Source organism: Pleuronectes platessa, chromosome 18 (assembly GCF_947347685.1).
Source record: "Pleuronectes platessa chromosome 18, fPlePla1.1, whole genome shotgun sequence".
Classification (NCBI taxonomy): Eukaryota; Metazoa; Chordata; class Actinopteri; order Pleuronectiformes; family Pleuronectidae; genus Pleuronectes; species Pleuronectes platessa.
In genome coordinates, this window is record NC_070643.1 from 12,043,490 (window position 1) to 12,055,448 (window position 11,959).

Sequence of the window (11,959 nt, forward strand, 5' to 3'; positions counted from 1 at the left end):
CCAATGCTGCAGACTCATGAAAATTGAATTTATTTCTCTCCATATCCCCAAATCAGTCAATATGTCAACATGGAGAATCACAACAAAACATGTCCCAGTTGTCATGCTACTACAGGAGTGTGCATAACACTGTAGGCTCGACAAATATCAGACAAGCAGAACATTCTGTATCCAGTACAGGTTTCAATGAGGGATACCTGAGCCTGGGGCTGGAGATCGTAAAACCTCCATCACCATGCAGAGAAAAACTCTTTGATTGGGTTTAGAGACAGAGAGTATGGTGGAAGGTACAGTACTGTAAACTGTGGATGGTGTTGAAACCAGTTCTGGACCAGAGCAGAGCAGTGGAATGACCCATTGTCCCAGATGACAATGGATTGCATCTGGTGCCTGTGGTTTACTGCTGTGACGATGTTGTGTAATCGGTCCAAACATGTAAGGATGTGAGTTGTGTTGTAAGGGATCATGTTGTTGTGACGGAGGAGAACCACATTCTGTGTAGTGACAGCACAAAGGGTGATGTTACCCCCACGTTTTCCTGGGACATGGATTATAGCCCCGTGGACAATGATATTTCTGCCTCTCCTTTTTGATTTTGTCCTATGAACCCTAAAATTAAAAGTAGTACACTATTAGCAAAACCTTACACTCAAGAAGCAAAACATCAGCCCATATTTGCACAACTATAAGCACATTGTGAACCTCACACTTGCTGCAAAACTCTACACACAGTGATTTGCAAAACACTAAACACACTTAACATACATTACACACAAAAATCTATCATGAAGTCACATCCTTGCAATACCAAAGCACTGACTGTCAAATGACCACACCATCCAACCAATTGGTTCAACACAGTCATCAGGTGTGCAAACTCTCGTTTGCTTAATTGTAGACACACCAATCAGGTGTGTAAGCACTATAAAAAGCAGCAGGTGAGTTCATCGTTCTTCAAGCACAATGGAAAGAGTCAGAGAAAGAGTAGGACGAGGACGAGGAGGAGGAGGAGGAGGAGAACGAGGAGGAGGAGGAGGAGGAAGGGGAGGAAGAGGAAGACAAGAAGGTGCTCAAAGAGGACCGAATCTGACAAATGAGATCCGCGCAACACTGGTTGACCACATTGTCAACCACGGCCTGACGCTGAGGGAGGCTGGACTGCGAGTACAGCCAAATCTAAGCCGATATATAGTGGCAAGTGTGATGAGAACATTTCGACTGGAAAATAGGTATATTGTAAAAATATCATATCAAAAACATCTGCACGGTTTCAGTAACTGCTTACAGTACTGTATTCTATGCACTATCAGCACTTCTGTTACCTTTTCCTGTGAAATTACTGTACTATTGCATACTGTTTTTTTTTTCTACATAGGATTGAGGGTCGGGGACGACAAGGGGGAAGGCCTCCTATGTTCACAGAACAGCAAGAGAGGGAGATAGTAAACATGGTTTTGGCCAACAATGCTATAACACTCAAGCAGCTCCAAGCTAACATTGTCAATAACCACACCATTTTCAATGATATCCATCAGGTCTCAACATCAACACTGGCACGCATCCTAAAAAATAAACATATTCAAATGAAGCAAATTTATCGAGTGCCTTTCGAGCGCAATTCCGAAAGGGTGAAACGACTGCGGCATGATTATGCAGAGGTATGTATTCACTTTAGCAGTGTGATCTTGCATACTGTCTCAGTCTTTTACTGTACTGTAATATGTATACTAGATCTACACTGAACTACACAATTTTGCCTGACACTGTTTTTCAGAGAGTTTTACGAATGGATGGAGAGGAGATCCAGCATGAGTTCATTTACGTAGATGAGGCTGGGTTCAACCTGACGAGAACACGAAGGAGGGGAAGAAACATCATTGGCCACAGGGCTATAGTCAATGTCCCAGGGCAACGTGGGGGTAATATAACACTCTGTGCAGCCATAACACAGAATGGGGTCCTCCACCGCCATGCCCATATGGGCCCTTACAACACAGCACTCATACTTACATTCTTGGACCAATTGCACAACATAACAGCAGCAAATCAAATCGATCATATGCAATACATTGTTGTCTGGGACAATGTGTCTTTCCACCGCTCTGCTCTGGTTCAGAACTGGTTTCAGCAACATCCACATTTCACCATCCTATATCTTCCACCATACTCTCCATTCCTCAACCCTATAGAAGAGTTTTTCTCGGCATGGCGGTGGAAGGTATATGATCTCCGTCTCCAGGCTGAGGTACCCCTCATCCAAGCCATGGAGGAGGCCTGTGACCAGATGGAGGTGGCAGCAATGCAAGGATGGATTCGTCATTCAAGACGTTTCTTTCCAAGGAGCCTTGCTAATGACAACATTGCCTGCGATGTTGATGAAATTCTCTGGCCAGATCCAGCTAGGCGAAGAGACAATGTCTAGTTTTTTTTTGTTTGTTTTTTTGAACTTACAATACGTAAAGTGACGTTTGGTTACAGTATTATGAATCTCTGTCAACATTTTGGGCGTGTTGAGAAATAAATGAGTTTCTTCAGTCTGTAACATTGGTCTTGTGTAGTGTTTGGTGAATTTACATTATATTTGTACTTTGTTGATAGTAGCCTACTCTAATCATAGGGAAGTAGAAGTGCTAAAAGTGTTTTAGGTTTATCACAGCAGAGTGTAACTCGTGCAAACAGAGTATAGTAATGTGAAACGTGTGTGTTTCATATGGTAACAAAGTGTGGTTTTTAAAAAGAAGTGTATAGTTTTTACAAGAGTGTTTAATTTTGCAAAGGATCTGTAGTGTTTTGCTAATTGGGTGTGTGGTTGTGCTAATTGTGTGTATTGTTTTGAAAACACGGGCCCTGTTTTGAAAATCGTGCTTAAGCAATCGAGAAAAACTGTAAAGGGAGGAAAATAATTGTTCACTAAATATCAACAACTGTTTAGTTTTGGAACATCCAGTAGAGCTCTGCTCTTTGTTTTCTGCGTTCTTATAATTTATGCATATTTATTGCACTATAACAGTGCCACAGTAGTGGGATGTAACAAAGTACATTTACTTAATTACCGTATTTAAGAGCATTTTCCATGTGTCTGTGATTTAAGTGGATTTTTTTTTTACTCTTTTCATTTTTACTCAACTACATATTATATCAGATGTATCTGCACTTTCTATGAATCTTGGACTTTTTTGCCAGGTGGTGCTCTGGGTAAGTTGTAATCTGGATAGGAACCTATAGTGGCCCAAGTGGTAAATAGTGAACATGGCCAAAAAAGAGAAAAACTAATTTGGCCCAGCCCCTATGATTCACTCCTCTGTGAAGAGTCTTGGTGTTCATTTGGACAGTGTTTTTAAATTTTACAATCTGTTGGTCACAGGATTGATTTTAAAACTTTATTGTTAACTTTCAAACCTCTTAATGGACTGTCACCGCCTTCCTGAACTCCTTCATATCCACTCTTCACTTAGAGAGCTGAGGTCAGCCACTCAGCTGCTCCTGGACTTACCTAAACCGAGGCTCAGGCGATCGAGCCTTTGCAGTAGCCGCCCCAAACTAGTGGAACAGCGCACCACTCCATATTAGATCTGCCCCGTCTCTAGCACACTTCAAATCATTGTGAAAGACACTTCTCTTCTCTTGGCCTTCTTTTCAAGTGGAGAACATTTTTATCCCAGCAGATTTTATTGTATCATATTTTACTTTATTTTATTTTATTTTAACTTTACAATTGGTATTTTGATGTATTTCATGTTGCTGTTTTTCTTGTTTCGAAGTTTTTACAAATGTCCTATACAAATAAAAATGAACTTGACATTAACAGTTTTATTTAAGATCATACACTAAAAAACTGTATGGTAGAACTGTTTTGATGGACTTCAACTTGAATCTATCTTCTATCTCTTCCACTACACATTTGACTGTTCCCTAGTTCAAAACCACACACACACAGAGACACACATACACACACACACAAACACACACTTTGTTCATGCCAGCTGGATCAGCTCCAATGAGACAGAAGCAGCTGTTTAGACATCCCAAAATATTTTCCCTTCCAGAAACTCTTTAAACTCTTTAGTCCTTATTTAGTATTTGAAATTGAAAAAGTCTCCTCCTTTTTCCTTCCTTAAAAACAAGAGCTGCTCCTCTTGTTTTTGCTTCCACCACCGACTCAGTGATTTTCCAAAAAGATTAAAGTCAAATAAAAAAAGCCGTTTAGTTTCATGCTTCATTTTTTCAAGTCATCCACTCCATTCCATCCTTTGTCTGCATTCACTCTCACTACCATTCTTTAATTTGACCCATCATCATCATCATCATCATCCTTTTATTTGTACTCATGGATTTTAACAATAACATTGGAAATGTTAAAATCAACAAACAACAAATACCTGACAACAGGTATAAAAAGTAAGTGAGTGAAATGAGAACAAACATAGAAGGTTGCATTTGTATCTTTATTGCTGAGGACTATTTCATGTCAACAAGCATCAGGTGATCAGTGACCAGGTTAAATCAGATTTAACATCACTGAGGACAGAGTATGCGAGATGCACAAACAGAAGGATGATTGTTACTACAAGGTAGATCATTCCATTTCTTATCGATGCCGTTGGTATGACCACAGTCTTCCCTTCTGTGGTAGTTGTCTGGCTGTCCTGAGGACCAAAAGGTAAACTTCACTGCACAACCATCAGACCACATCCAGCGGCCTTCTTTGTGGAGGTCGCTGAGTCCGATCCAGGTGATTCCTTCAGCATGGTCAAAGTTCTTGATCATGTTTGTGATGAAGTTATGTTCATCCAGGCTGTGGATAGACACCAGGTTGGCTCCCTGTGACACACAGTAAAGCTCTGCATCGGCCCAGGTCATCTGTGTGGACACGTACTTGTAGCAGCGGTTGTTGAAGCTGGACCAGAACATGGGACAGTTTCCACGCTGCAGCTTGACCTCAGGTCCATCTGAAGGAGACACAGCACCCAGGGTCAGGGAGAACAGAAGGAGGAGCAGGATCATGTTGGCGTCTCTCTCTCTCTCTGTCACAGGAGCAGGACGAGGGGTTGGAGATGATCTGCACTGTTGGATGAGAATGAGAGTTTGAAGGAGACAGGTGGGCAGGCTGCGTTCTTTTATACTCACGAGGGCAGATATGTCGCTTTGTGGTTCACGCCTCCTCATTCACACCAGGTAAACAACTGCCAAACACAAGTTGACACATCAACAATGTTACGCATTTGAACACAAATGTCTGTACTTTCTACTTCGTATATTCTCAAAACTGGCTCGTTACTTGAGCAGCGGATGTGCGCCACTACACACGGCGTACCTCTCTCTCGCTCACTCGCGTGCCTGCTGCCCCAGGAGATGTTCGGGGGGGGGGGGGGGGGGGATTTGAAAACTGAAAAATGTGTGCAGCCCACACACACACACGACTAGAATCATACATATTATTAATTTTATCGCAAAAATTGAATGAATATGAACCCAGGCATATGCAGTGCAAATCCAATAACAACCACATTTAAACATAACAATTTGCAAAGCAACCAATGTAATACAAACAGGAGTGCAAATAGGGCTTGTTAAAATTCATTCTTACTGTTTGTATAACAGAGCAAGACAAGGATATCCCAGAGAAGACAAACACATTCGAGGCTTAACCAAATATACTTAAGGTGTTTAAGCTAGACCTGCGCTGGTCTCATCAAAATTTCGTAGGAAATGGTATGAAAAGTAATGCACTAGAATTCGTATGAATTCCAAGTAATCTTGAGTCAGGGGGCTGGGGACACGTGACCTATGCGCTTCTCTCTCTTTGTTAAAACAAAAAACATGGCGGACATTCATCTAACCCCAACCCTAATATGAAAAATATATATGAACTCTGCACCACGCTGATTCAGCTGATTGACAGCTGCAGGAATAAGCTGTTCCTGAACGTGATGGTCTGGGAACGGAGGACCCTGTAGCGCCTCCCAGAGGGGAGGAGGGCAAACAGTCTGTGGCTGAGGTGTGAGAATTTGGGGTGATACAGTTTTTTTCGATTGCTTAGGCACGATTTTCAAAACAGGGCCCGGTGTTTCAAACACTAAACACTATCAGCACAACCACACACCCAATCAGCAGATCACCTCAGATCCTTTGCAAAATGAAACACTCTTGTAAAAACTATACACTTTTTTATCAAAACCATATTTTGAAACACACATACTTCATATGACTAAATTCTGTTTTAGCCAGTTACACACTGCAGTTGCTAACCTAAAACACTTTTAGCAATTCCAGTTCTCAGTGATTAGAGTACTGTAAGTGAAATACACAGAGAAAGTGCAAATATACAATAAATTCACCAAACACTACACAAGACCAATGCTGCAGTCTCATGAAAATATAATTTATTTCTCTCCATATACCCCAATCAGTAAAAATGACAACATGGAGAATCACAACAAAACATGTCCCAGTTTTCATGCTACTACAGGAGTGTGCATAACACTGTAGGCTCGACAAATATCAGACAAGCTGAACATTCTGTGTCCAGTACAGGTTTCAATGAGGGGTACCTGAGCCTGGGGCTGGAGATCGTAATCCCTCCACCGCCATGCCGAGAAAAAATCCTTTATTGGTTTTAGAAACGGAGAGTATGGTGGAAGGTATGGAACTGTACAGTACACCAATCCAGTTCAAGCACTATACAAATGCAACAGCCGAGTTCACCTGACTTCCACCAAAATGGAGCTTGTCCTCAAAAGAAAAGATGAGTGAGGGTGAGAGGGGGAATCCACGGAGGAGGAGAACGCTGCAGCTGCGGCATGATTATGTGGAGGTATGTATTGTTCACTTTAGCACTGTGATGTTGCATACTGCACACGTAACCTTTATAATGTAAATGTACTGTATTCCAGACCTATGCTGAACTACACAATCTTGTCTTTCACTGTATTTCTGAGAGTTCTACAGATGGATGCTGAGGAAATCCCACATGAATTCATATATATAGATGAGGCAGAGTTCAACCTGACAAAAGCAAGAAGGAGAGGCAGAAATATCATTGGCCACGGGGCTGTAATCAATGTCCCAGGGCAACGTGGGGGTAACATCACCCTTTGCGCTGGCACTACACAGAATGGGGTCCTCCTCTATCACTCCAATATGGGCCTCACACACAAAATGCTGACAGGCCTCGACACTCACGTCGCCACAAGCCTCCTCCATGGCCTGGAGCAGTGTGACCCGGTCCTGTGGGTTCCGTTCATAAACCTTCCACCTCCAAGCTGAAAATAATTCCTCAATGGGATTCAGGAAAGGAGAATAAGGTGGAAGGTATAGAACGGGAAAATGTGGGTGGTCCTGGAACCACTCACCCACTTGAGCAGCCCGGTGGAAGCTCACCTTTTCCCAGGGGCCGGTTTTTCAAAAGTAATCTGATCGGATTACGGCTATCGGAATTGGATCAAATCTTGAAAATGGGTATTTCAAAAGAAAAAAAGGATTCAGAAATTGGATTGGATCACGTAATCTAATCTTGTTGTTGATCCGGATCAAATCTTGAGTTTGGGTTTTTCAAAAGTTTTTGGTAGGATTGAACAGAAGGAGGAGCAGGATCATGTTGGCGTCTCTCTCTCTGTCACAGGAGCAGGACGAGGGGTTGGAGATGATCTGCACTGTTGGATGAGAATGATAGTTTGAAGGAGACAGGTGGGCAGGCTGTGTTCTTTTATACTCTTCAGAGAGGGTGTCTGCACTGTTGATGTGATGTTATTGGTCAAAGGCACTTGGCAAACACTTCGTTTTATACACAGCTGCCCGATAAAAGTGTTTTCTCATAGCACGAGAAAGAAAAACCAACAGCTCACCTGGAAGTCACATAAGTTTTCCCATGATTTTACAGTTCAACCTTTTGACCTCGTAAAACGCAGCTTTAGAAAAGACGACACGAGGGCAGATATGTCACTTTGTGGTTGACGTCTTCTCATTCACACCAGGTAAACAACTGCCAAACACAAGTTGACACATCAACAATGTTACGATTACAAAGTTTTTAATGTGTCCTCTCTTGTATTTTGAACTTTGAGTTTTTCCAACATGCAAACAGCATTGTTTTAATTAGTTTTTCACAGTTGTTAACACACAAAAAGCAAAAATTCGGCACAATTTGCACAACCTACACTTCATGTACCAATTGCTCGACCCAATTTGGCACTACTTCACACTCCCTTATCTGCATTAGACTCTGACTTTTCTTCTTTACACTCTGATGTCAATTACCTTGTTGTCAAAACACTACACACACTGTTCAGTTGTTGCACACACTTCTCAAGTAAAATCTCAAAGCATCAACCTACAACACACAAATACTCAAATCTCTAAACATTCAGGTCTGTTGAGCAATTTCACCTCATTTACACAGCCTAACAGGAGACTGAAACTGTAGATATGGTTCGTGAGAACAACTCTATCACACTCAGACAAATAAAAACTAGGATCCTGGCTGACCATGCTACATTTAGAAACGTCCAGACCGTCAGCCTCTCTACATTGGAGCGTATTCTTCATAGGAATGCCATGTGGATGAAACAAGTGCTCAGGTTCCCATTTGAACGGAGCACAGGCATCAAGGAGTTATTGTGAGAGTTTGTGCTTGTAAGTACCAACATTCAGCACTGACACATGCATGTATTGTACCTGTAATCCAATATTGTTCCTTTTCTACAGTGTCTCACTGTAGCCCACTGTGTTGACCTCTCTGTGTCCATACTGCAACTTGCATTCTCATGCTGTCTGTGTCAGCGGATCCAGGAGCATGACACAGCTCATGTGTTGTACCAGTACATCTTTATTAATGTTTGTGAAGGGGGGGGGGGGGGGGTGAGCAGGCCAATTTACAGTACTGTACTGTTCTCTGTGTGTACCGAAATAAACCTTTTTTTGCTGCGTATTTGTGTGCTGTTCTATGTTTGACTATGAAAAAAGTTGAGACATTTTACAAAAGGAGAAATGGCTCATTCTCCAGAGTCATTGTCATTCATATGGTGTGTTCCATTTCGATGATTGTGTTTTCAATTTTGCACTTCAGTGTGCTGTGAATGCTTGGTAGTGTGCAAGCAAATGCTTAGTTGTGTGTACTCAATGAATGGTATGTGTGTGTCATTTGAAAATATGGATGTGTGTACCGAATGAAAACACGAGTTCCATTTTGTGAACAGGTAAGAGATTAGATGGCAAAGAGTCATCTTGCAAAGGGAGTGTCAGGTTTAGCATTTTGTGTGTGAGGTTTTCAGTTGTCTGTGTGCAGTTTTGAGAAAGACGTTATTGTTTTGAAAAACGTGTGTTAACAATTGTGAAAAACTGTAAGCTTTGGAACGTCCAGGAGAGCTCTTATTGACATATACCACATACATTACACATACATTTATTGACCTCTTTATTACACTCTGTAGAACAGTCAACATTTTGTACCACACATCCCAGCTCCCTGTTTCATACACACACAAAGTAGAACACCAACAGCAGATAATGAGCAGACCTTGGCCAAATCCTCTCCCACACAACACACTAAGGCAGCTGCTTTGAGGCAGGAACATTATGACCTCTGGTAGCCACGACAATGGAGTGCCACAGTAGTGGGATGTAACAAAGTACATTTACTTAATTACCGTATTTAAGAGCATTTTCCATGTGTCTGTGATTTAAGTGGATTTTTTTTTTACTCTTTTCATTTTTACTCAACTACATATTATATAAGATGTATCTGCACTTTCTACGAATCTTGGACTTTTTTGCCAGGTGGTGCTCTGGGTAAGTTGTAATCTGGATAGGAACCTATAGTGGCCAAAGTGGTAAATAGTGAACATGGCCAAAAAAGAGAAACTAATTTGGGCCAGCCCCTATGATTCACTCCTCTGTGAAGAGTCTTGGTGTTCATTTGGACAGTGTTTTTAAATTTTACAATCTGTTGGTCACAGGATTGATTTTAAAACTTTATTGTTAACTTTCAAACCTCTTAATGGACTGTCACCGCCTTCCTGAACTCCTTCATATCCACTCTTCACTTAGAGAGCTGGGGTCAGCCACTCAGCTGCTCCTGGACTTACCTAAACCGAGGCTCAGGCGATCGAGCCTTTGCAGTAGCCGCCCCAAACTAGTGGAACAGCGCACCACTCCATATTAGATCTGCCCCGTCTCTAGCACACTTCAAATCATTGTGAAAGACACTTCTCTTCTCTTGGCCTTCTTTTCAAGTGGAGAACATTTTTATCCCAGCAGATTTTATTGTATCATATTTTACTTTATTTTATTTTATTTTAACTTTACAATTGGTATTTTGATGTATTTCATGTTGCTGTTTTTCTTGTTTCGAAGTTTTTACAAATGTCCTATACAAATAAAAATGAACTTGACATTAACAGTTTTATTTAAGATCATACACTAAAAAACTGTATGGTAGAACTGTTTTGATGGACTTCAACTTGAATCTATCTTCTATCTCTTCCACTACACATTTGACTGTTCCCTAGTTCAAAACCACACACACACAGAGACACACATACACACACACACAAACACACACTTTGTTCATGCCAGCTGGATCAGCTCCAATGAGACAGAAGCAGCTGTTTAGACATCCCAAAATATTTTCCCTTCCAGAAACTCTTTAAACTCTTTAGTCCTTATTTAGTATTTGAAATTGAAAAAGTCTCCTCCTTATTCCTTCCTTAAAAACAAGAGCTGCTCCTCTTGTTTTTGCTTCCACCACCGACTCAGTGATTTTCCAAAAAGGTTAAAGTCAAATAAAAGAAGCCGTTTAGTTTCATGCTTCATTTTTTCAAGTCATCCACTCCATTCCATCCTTTGTCTGCATTCACTCTCACTACCATCCTTTAATTTGACCCATCATCATCATCATCATCATCCTTTTATTTGTACTCATGGATTTTAACAATAACATTGGAAATGTTAAAATCAACAAACAACAAATACCTGACAACAGGTATAAAAAGTAAGTGAGTGAAATGAGAACAAACATAGAAGGTTGCATTTGTATCTTTATTGCTGAGGACTATTTCATGTCAACAAGCATCAGGTGATCAGTGACCAGGTTAAATCAGATTTAACATCACTGAGGACAGAGTATGCGAGATGCACAAACAGAAGGATAATTTCTATTACAAGGTAGATCATTCCATTTCTTATCTCTGCCGTTGGTATGACCACAGTCTTCCCTTCCGTGGTAGTTGTCTGGCTGTCCTGGGGACCAAAAGGTAAACTTCACTGCACAACCATCAGACCACATCCAGCGGCCTTCTTTGTGGAGGTCGCTGAGTCCGATCCAGTTGATTCTTGCAGCATGGTCAAAGTTCTTGATCATGTTTGTGATGAAGTTATGTTCATCCAGGCTGTGGATAGACACCAGGTTGGCTCCCTGTGACACACAGTAAAGCTCTGCATCGGCCCAGGTCATCTGTGTGGACACGTACTTGTAGCAGCGGTTGTTGAAGCTGGACCAGAACATGGGACAGCGTCCATGCTGCAGCTTGACCTCAGGTCCATCTGAAGGAGACACAGCACCCAGGGTCAGGGAGAACAGAAGGAGGAGCAGGATCATGTTGGCGTCTCTCTCTCTCTCTGTATCACAGGAGCAGGACGAGGGGTTGGAGATGATCTGCACTGTTGGATGAGAATGAGAGTTTGAAGGAGACAGGTGGGCAGGCTGCGTTCTTTTATACTCACGAGGGCAGATATGTCACTTTGTGGTTCACGCCTCCTCATTCACACCAGGTAAACAACTGCCAAACACAAGTTGACACATCAACAATGTTACGCATTTGAACACAAATGTCTGTACTTTCTACTTCGTATATTCTCAAAACTGGCTCGTTACTTGAGCAGCGGATGTGCGCCACTACACACGGCGCACCTCTCTCTCGCTCACTCGCGTGCCTGCTGCCCCGGGAGATGTTCGGGGGGGGGG

The 11,959-nt window shown here is 41.8% G+C and overlaps 2 protein-coding genes across 2 annotated transcripts; both read right to left on the reverse strand.

Moving 5' to 3' along the window:
• Positions 1-4,426: 4,426 nt before the first annotated feature.
• LOC128461310 (lactose-binding lectin l-2-like) lies at positions 4,427-7,744 on the reverse strand. The gene is made up of 2 exons (XM_053446156.1): positions 7,687-7,744; positions 4,427-5,098 (listed from the first exon to the last, which is right to left on the reverse strand). The coding sequence occupies exon 2, from the start codon at positions 5,002-5,004 to the stop codon at positions 4,516-4,518; it is 489 nt and encodes a 162-aa protein (XP_053302131.1). The 5' UTR covers positions 5,005-5,098; positions 7,687-7,744; the 3' UTR covers positions 4,427-4,515.
• Positions 7,745-11,015: 3,271 nt separating this feature from the next.
• LOC128461311 (lactose-binding lectin l-2-like) lies at positions 11,016-11,672 on the reverse strand. The gene has a single exon (XM_053446157.1). It carries the CDS (start codon positions 11,591-11,593, stop codon positions 11,105-11,107), a length of 489 nt encoding a protein of 162 aa, XP_053302132.1. The 5' UTR covers positions 11,594-11,672; the 3' UTR covers positions 11,016-11,104.
• Positions 11,673-11,959: the final 287 nt, after the last annotated feature.

Excerpts from the sequence above, each read along its gene's own strand:
- LOC128461310 (XM_053446156.1), bottom strand. The coding sequence starts at position 5,004 with ATGATCCTGCTCCTCCTTCTGTTCTCCCTGACCCTGGGTGCTGTGTCT.
- LOC128461311 (XM_053446157.1), bottom strand. The coding sequence starts at position 11,593 with ATGATCCTGCTCCTCCTTCTGTTCTCCCTGACCCTGGGTGCTGTGTCT.